General features: G+C 44.1%; 1 protein-coding gene across 1 annotated transcript; it reads right to left on the reverse strand.

Annotated features, from left to right (window-relative positions):
- Window positions 1-5,759: 5,759 nt before the first annotated feature.
- On the reverse strand, window positions 5,760-7,403 carry LOC139455404 (orexin/Hypocretin receptor type 1-like). Its single transcript, XM_071236961.1, has one exon. The coding sequence runs from the start codon at window positions 7,401-7,403 to the stop codon at window positions 6,174-6,176; it is 1,230 nt and encodes a 409-aa protein (XP_071093062.1). The 3' UTR covers window positions 5,760-6,173.
- Window positions 7,404-7,928: the final 525 nt, after the last annotated feature.

Raw genomic sequence — 7,928 nt, forward strand, 5'->3', positions numbered from 1 at the left:
TACTTGTAGTTCAAAGTCATGGAATTCTCGTAGTTCTATGTGATAGAATACTTGCACGTGAGTCTGATAAAATGCTTGTACAACAATCTGATGAACGCTTGTACGACAGTCTGATGGGCGCTTGTACGACAGTCTGATGGACGCTTGTACGACAGTCTGATGGGCGCTTGTACGACAGTCTGATGGACGCTTGTACGACAGTCTGATGGGCGCTTTTACGACAGTCTGATGGGCGCTTGTACGACAGTCTGATGGACGCTTGTACGACAGTCTGATGGACGCTTGTACGACAGTCTGATGGACGCTTGTACGACAGTCTGATGGGCGCTTGTACGACAGTCTGATGGACGCTTGTACGACAGTCTGATGGGCGCTTGTCCGACAGTCTGATGGACGCTACGACAGTCTGGTGGACGCTTGTACGACAGTCTGATGGGCGCTTGTACGACAGTCTGATGGACGCTACGACAGTCTGATGGGCGCTTGTACGACAGTCTGATGGACGCTTGTACGACAGTCTGATGGACGCTTGTACGACAGTCTGATGGACGCTTGTACGACAGTCTGATGGACGCTTGTACGACAGTCTGATGGACGCTTGTACGACAGTCTGATGGGCGCTTGTACGACAGTCTGATGGACGCTTGTACGACAGTCTGATGGACGCTTGTACGACAGTCTGATGGACGCTTGTACGACAGTCTGATGGACGCTTGTACGACAGTCTGATGGGCGCTTGTACGACAGTCTGATGGACGCTTGTACGACAGTCTGATGGGCGCTTGTACGACAGTCTGATGGACGCTTGTACGACAGTCTGATGGGCGCTTGTACGACAGTCTGATGGACGCTTGTACGACAGTCTGATGGGCGCTTTTACGACAGTCTGATGGGCGCTTGTACGACAGTCTGATGGACGCTTGTACGACAGTCTGATGGACGCTTGTACGACAGTCTGATGGACGCTTGTACGACAGTCTGATGGGCGCTTGTACGACAGTCTGATGGACGCTTGTACGACAGTCTGATGGGCGCTTGTCCGACAGTCTGATGGACGCTTGTACGACAGTCTGGTGGACGCTTGTACGACAGTCTGATGGGCGCTTGTACGACAGTCTGATGGACGCTACGACAGTCTGATGGGCGCTTGTACGACAGTCTGATGGACGCTTGTACGACAGTCTGATGGACGCTTGTACGACAGTCTGATGGACGCTTGTACGACAGTCTGATGGACGCTTGTACGACAGTCTGTTGGGCGCTTGTACGACAGAGCAAGGTGTAATTGTGTTGTACCACATTTGATTAGCCAAAACATTAGCCATGCACAAGCATATTTCAATAAATAATTTTTTTGTTCTTTGTTCGTTACTTACCATTTGAGTATACAATACTGGCATAGTGAATTGGCTTTAATAATGTATGTCTAAAAGATATGCCGAAAACGAAAGAAATGCATATTCTTTTCATTTCTTCACACATTAGATTATTTAAATCCAAACAAAATGTCTACTAAAATATATACTCTTCCAAAAAGAAACGCAAAACGGATATTATTGGCCATAAAAGCAAATTTAGCGGACCAAGAGGTGCAAAAGGAAGAGGTTCAATGTGTCATGGTGTCAGTGACAAGTTTCCCGGATCAAAATGAACAGAACAAAACGGAATCGAACAGAACAGAACAGAATTTATTTCGTATGGTCTGGCCATGATGGCAAATAGCACAGATGATTGGATAATATTTGACATCAAAATGATCACAAAAAGGACATGCAAACTATTAGTCGGGAAACACGTACGATTCGGAAAAAAACGCACCAAATGCATTAACAAAAAGGGCCATGGAGCTGCACGCATTGCACGTGTAGCAGCACTATGAAAAGTATTAAAGTGAGGGTTTTTGATTGCCAGGCATCTGCGTCAATCGAACAGTGACAGTTCAACAACGTGCCAAGATTAACAGAAGTGCAAAGAAACAACGTCATAGGCCGCTTGCAGGCAGGGGAATCCCGATCAGCTGTAGCCAGGGATTACGTACATTTTAGTGCTCAGCACCATCACACGGCTATGGGATCGCTTTAAACAGCATGGATCAACACGTGATCGGCCAAGGTCGGGACACCAAGAGTAACGACACCTACGTGAATGGACGACCACAGCCACCTCAACCGCATCCCAAATACCCGACTGCGCAGAATCTCCGACTAGACCGTACGAGAGCAGCAGGTCTATGAGCAAGACAACCTGTTCGACACGTCAAATTGAGTCGACAACATCGCCAACAACGACTGTATTGGTGTCGTCAACACAGGGTATGGACTCAACTGCGATGGAGATATGTCTGGTAAAGCGACGAATCAAGATTTCTCCTCCATTGAGGGTATGGAAGAGTACGACTCTACAGACGTCGGGGAGAACGTTACCCCGGAAACTACGTACAGTAAGTGGACAGATTTGGTGGGGGTAGCGTTATGATGTGGGCGGGAATCAGGTTTGGTCCATATCCAGGGCAATCTTACGGCTCAACGATACATCAACAAAATTCTCCTGCCACATGTTCTCCCAATTGGAGCCAAAGACAATGCTGTATTCCAGCAGGACAACGCTCGACCACATACAGCACGTATCACAAGAGCCTGTCTACACAACAACAACGTTGATGTTCTCCCCACTGGCCCTCCAGATCGCCGGATTTGAACGCAATAGAGCACCTGTGGGATGAATTGGATAGACCGCTACGCCGACGTCAACCACAACCCCAGACGGTACAGCAGTTGACTTTTGCCTTGCAGGCCAAGTGGGCTACCATTCTCCAAGATTTGATTCGCATAGTCGTCTCTTCCATGGGCATGAGATGCCAGGGTGCTATCGATTCGAACGGGGGACATACGCATTATTGAGGGTAGCCGACCTCCTCCTTGGACTTTTCCTATGTACCAATAACTGAGATGACTACAATCACCAAGAATTCCCTCCACAACATTTTGGCTCAATACCTTATACGGTTACGCGAAATGTATTTTCCTACCTCACACAAATCTGGCTTTGCGTTGTTTTTTTTGGTGAGTATATCTGTCTGTCCTGGTTATACTTAAGCTTTAAGAATTTGACGCACATACGATTAGCTAGGTCGTACTAGTTTCTGGTTAATTTAGTTCCTCTATGATCCCCACTTATCATCATTGCCTTGACCTAGTTATCACATTGCCATGTAACTATATATCTGGGATGTCATTATCATTATAATATAAAGCTGGATAAGCCGACTAATAATTATTGCCGCAGGGACTCGTGCAAGTCTATCCGGACTGGTACAAGCAGTCCGAGTTCGATTCCCAGCTTGGAGTCAGAATGTGAAACCTATTTCTTGTGTCACATCACCACGAAATTGCTGAAATATTGCTGAAGCGACGTAAAACTCACTCGCTTATTAAAGTACAACTACTTGATATTAGGTTCATATAAAGAACATGTGCATATCAGTCTCCTAATATTTACTATCTGTTTAAGCTATCTGCGTCCATCCGCACCCCCTAAACACGCAGGGACAATCATAACCTGGCGCATTTCAGCTATCAGTAGTATGTTTACAAGTAAACTCAGAAAGACCCTGTCACCATTTGATAAACGGACAACCAGCAGGCAACAAGTGGCATGTTGTGCTGTGGTGAAACCGACGAGTACGGGCACAGAGCTGACATTAAAAGTTCTTTTATTTTTTTAGAACACTGTCATATAATCGTTAGTAAATTTCAGGGGGTGGTGAGGTAGCCTTGTGATTGTAGCCACTCGTCACGTTGAAAAACGGGGGTCGATTCTAGTGTTAGCGCCCCCAGCCGAAATATGATTTTCCCATATTGCTGAAAGTGTCGTAACAGGACCAGCCTGGAACAGGACCTTGTAGTTTTGTTGGAGTCAGTATATACTTTTCTTTTAATTAAAAGGACTCACAACACAGGCATGCCGTGAACAGTGTTTTTGTGGCTAACATATCTGTCAAAATTAACTGGAATAAATTATGTTTTTCAGAGTATCAAATGGTCGATGTCTTACTCATGTTGTAACTAGCGTTAGGGATCCCAAGGGACCTGGAGCAGCTACCTATGTGTTTGTCGTTCCGTGTCGCCAGTGTCAGTCTGACAGACAACTCTGGCAACTCGCATGTCAGTGAGAGATTCTGAAGTCCAGTTGAGCAGCTACCTATGTGTTTGTCGTTCCGTGTCGCCAGTGTCAGTCTGACAGACAACTCTGCAACTCGCATGTCAGTGAGAGATTCTGAAGTCCAGATGGGCCCGAGGCCCGAAGCTCCAAATTTACTTCACAGATATTCATATACTGTCGCTCAAGCACAGATATCTACCCAGCACCACGTTTGATACCATTGTCTGCAGTACATTTGACTCCAAGGGCAAATTACCCTGTAGCCATGTCTCCATAACTTAATTGTCATTACGTTTTAGGCGCTAATCCCCGTTGTTAATCATCACCAACATTCCATTGTATATTGACTGACAGCCAAACTTGGCTACTTTATCACTTCCCGTTAATTACTGTTATTTATAGTAGGACATTTATTGCCTTAATTGTTCATCCCCTGAGTTGTGTCGGTACGTCACCCCCTGAAGTCCCATGTCCAGAGCAACGTCATTGTATTTCCGTTGTTGTGCTACCATTACACAGTTACTACGGTGTTAGAAAAGCTTGGTATTCCGATTGCTGGTGTAGGGACGACCTCGAGCAGGCTGTGCCGCTCGTAGGAAACGCCCTGGGGCGAACTGGAGCTCCGCACACCTCTTGTCCGCCTGAGCTGGAAGGTCCGCTCATTGCTGTGTTTTGTGTTGTCAGAGCAGGTATTCCGCTCATTGTGCATTTGTTGTTTACTGTTGGCATGTTGTGCATAAAGCGTTCCGGGACAGTGATGTCGATTTTGTCCTTTATTCCCCCAAGAGGTAATACCCCGTCAACATGCGCGTTCTCAATACTAACATAATATAAGCTTTGCTGAAATTCAGTCTACCAGCCGCTGCACAATGAAATGTATACCCCTTGTTCATTAGGCTGAAAGAAAGAAAATTGGTTCTCAGGCAAAGGCTTTTGGACAAAATAGTGCGTCAGGTCTTTGATATTTTCCAAACTAGAATGTATGCACTCATCCTTGGAGAGGGGCTCCCTACATTTTTGTATTCCTTGAAGAGTAACATCCAGATGAATTTGTAGCAGCTGGTGTTGTGCATGTGATCGCATCCAAATTGCGTGGATGGATGCTAATGATGTCAATCACTGGATTGTCTGGTCCAGACTCGATTATTCAGAGATTGCCTCCATATAGCTGGAATATTGCTGAGTGTGGCGTTAAACAACAAACAAACAAACAAACATAATGGTAACTCTTCAGGCGGGGAGTTTTTGTACTTTTGTAAATCACAGAACTCATCTTAATTGAATCTTCATGGTACCCAAGGCATGCTATTAAGAGCACACAAAATAATCTTCTATGTTTAACAACCAGTTGACCAGCTTTGTGTACTTTGATAGCCGACGCATATATGTTTTCTTAATCCCCTTTGCCGCCTCTTTTTATATCCGATAAATTAGTACAACATTTATCAACACAATTTTACAATATCACTATACATAACTATTATAAAAACTTGAGATCACGAAAACACATTAAAATACCACAAAATTGCTTTTAATATCAAAAGATTTATTTAAGAAACATCAAAATCCTTTGAAGTTACATCATTGGGTATGTTTGAACTAAATCTGCCGTACATCGGAAAGGAAATAGATAGATATGTAGACCTTCTTTATTTCCTCCATTCCATGAAGAGGTCAAGGTATACAGTGATAAGACAAAATTTATAGGATAAGTGTGTGCACACACACAGAGACATATGCATATTACATATATATCGGATGAAGTTCATATACATATGGTGTAATTAAATGGACATTTAGCATGTGCTATTTACAAGTGTACACATGCTTACAGTATATACATTGTTTAGTATAAGCAGCTCTGGATGACTTCATCCCACTTTTTAACTGCACCACCAATATTTATCGTAGTTTGCCTTAATGCTATATATCTCTATTGTACAAACACTGGGGAACAGTTTGAGAAGGAGCACCAACTCCAATGACGGCGAGGTATCGTGTATCTTCGGACACTATCCCTGTGGCCTACATGTTACTTTTTCCCACAGGAATCTAAGTTCCCGTCGGAAATACAGATTACAAAAGCCGTAGATGATAGGATTAGCAGCACTGTTGATGAAGTACGATCTCAGAAACAGACTGTAAGCTGTTAATCTAGCTCCTTGAATGCCTTTGAAAATTTGCTTATTGACTGATCTGGTCGCCTTCAAAGACAGATGGGGAAGAGAGCTCAGTACAAATACAAAGGTGATCAGACACAACATAAACAGTGTCTTATCTGGCCGTTTGTCCTTTCTTGAGGATGAGCGTGTACTCAGCGTCCTTGCTACACGGGCATTTGTGGATGAGTCCAAAACGGTGGGCGTCCTTTTCGAGGAGCATACTCCATCTTCTGTTTCAGAATGTATTTGGTATTGGTTCGTCAGTTCGTCAGTTGGCGGCTTCGAGTCTGCTACAGATACAGCACAAACACCTTCAGGAGCATCAAGCTGGACACTAAAGGCAGCAATGGGTGTGTGTATCTGTTGGCCTGAGTGAATAGTCTGCTTGGCTTTGACCTTGTTTAGGAATGTCCCTTGCCTAGCAATCTGTCTCCATATTAGGCTGTAGAGGACAACAAGACATAGGGTTGTAGCAACAAATAGGAAGAACTGAGTACCGTTGTAGATGCCGGGATATACGGTCACGCTGTATTCATCTGCTGTAGAACAATCTGAACCGTTGATGTGGATATCGCTTGTGGTTAGTGTCCCTTCACCGAACACAACAGCAGCTGGCGATGCAAAAATCAAAGATAGGACTGAACACACAGTGATTGCTACTTTGGCAACGAGCCATGTCGCCTGTCTTTGAAAAGGTCGGCAAATTTTCCGATATCTATCCACTGCTATAGTTAGGATTATGGCCCCTGATGCATACGATACAAATGCCATGATTAGTTTAATTACCCTGCACAAGCCATATCGTGCAAACGTGTATCTGTATCTCATGGCAGCTATTTCATGAGGTATGCATATGCCACAGTTGACGAGATCAAATATTGCCAGGGCTATTATATAACTGTTGGTTGGACTTGGTTTAAACTTCACAATATACACATAACAGACGAGCGAGTTCCCCGCGAAGCCTACCAACGTCAGAATGGCAAGAAACAAGATGGCGGGAAGCACCTGTAGTGCGTAACGGTCGTCATATTCACGAAGGTAAGCGACATGGTCGTCATGGAAACTAGTGTTGTGCATTATTTTCCGAAATTGCTGGAAGATCTGAATGGCCGCTGGGAAGCCCGTTGTCTTCTCTTGGCATCAATATATAGTGACCAGGCGATCTGAAATATAAATTGTTATATGGCTTGTTAAAATCTTCTCGTTGGTCATGACCCGCCGGCTCCTTACTCTTTTCAAGCATTGCTTAAAAACTACTTCAGGTTTCGGTTTTGCACAGGTGTTCAACTTTTGCTTTTGCTATACCTTTTAGTGACTTACCATTGGTCACCATGACGCGTCTCTTCAAATATCGAGCCGCAGTGGACGTGGTCACTTGTTACATCGTATCAAGTTTACTTTTTTATACATGTTTAACTACACAAGGAATAAAAATAATGAAATCCCTACCTCGGTTTCGAAAAAAAGTCAAGAGAATCTTACTAGTCTTACATTTCTAGTGAGTGTGTGAGTACGACAATTTTATGATTATTCAAGCAATGCCACGGCAGTTCTGGTTCTGGTTACGAAGCTTTATTGTAACACACATTAAATATTAAATTG

Source organism: Haliotis cracherodii, unplaced genomic scaffold (genome assembly GCF_022045235.1).
Source record: "Haliotis cracherodii isolate W230 unplaced genomic scaffold, xgHalCrac1.p SCAF_1, whole genome shotgun sequence".
Taxonomy (NCBI): domain Eukaryota; kingdom Metazoa; phylum Mollusca; class Gastropoda; order Lepetellida; family Haliotidae; genus Haliotis; species Haliotis cracherodii.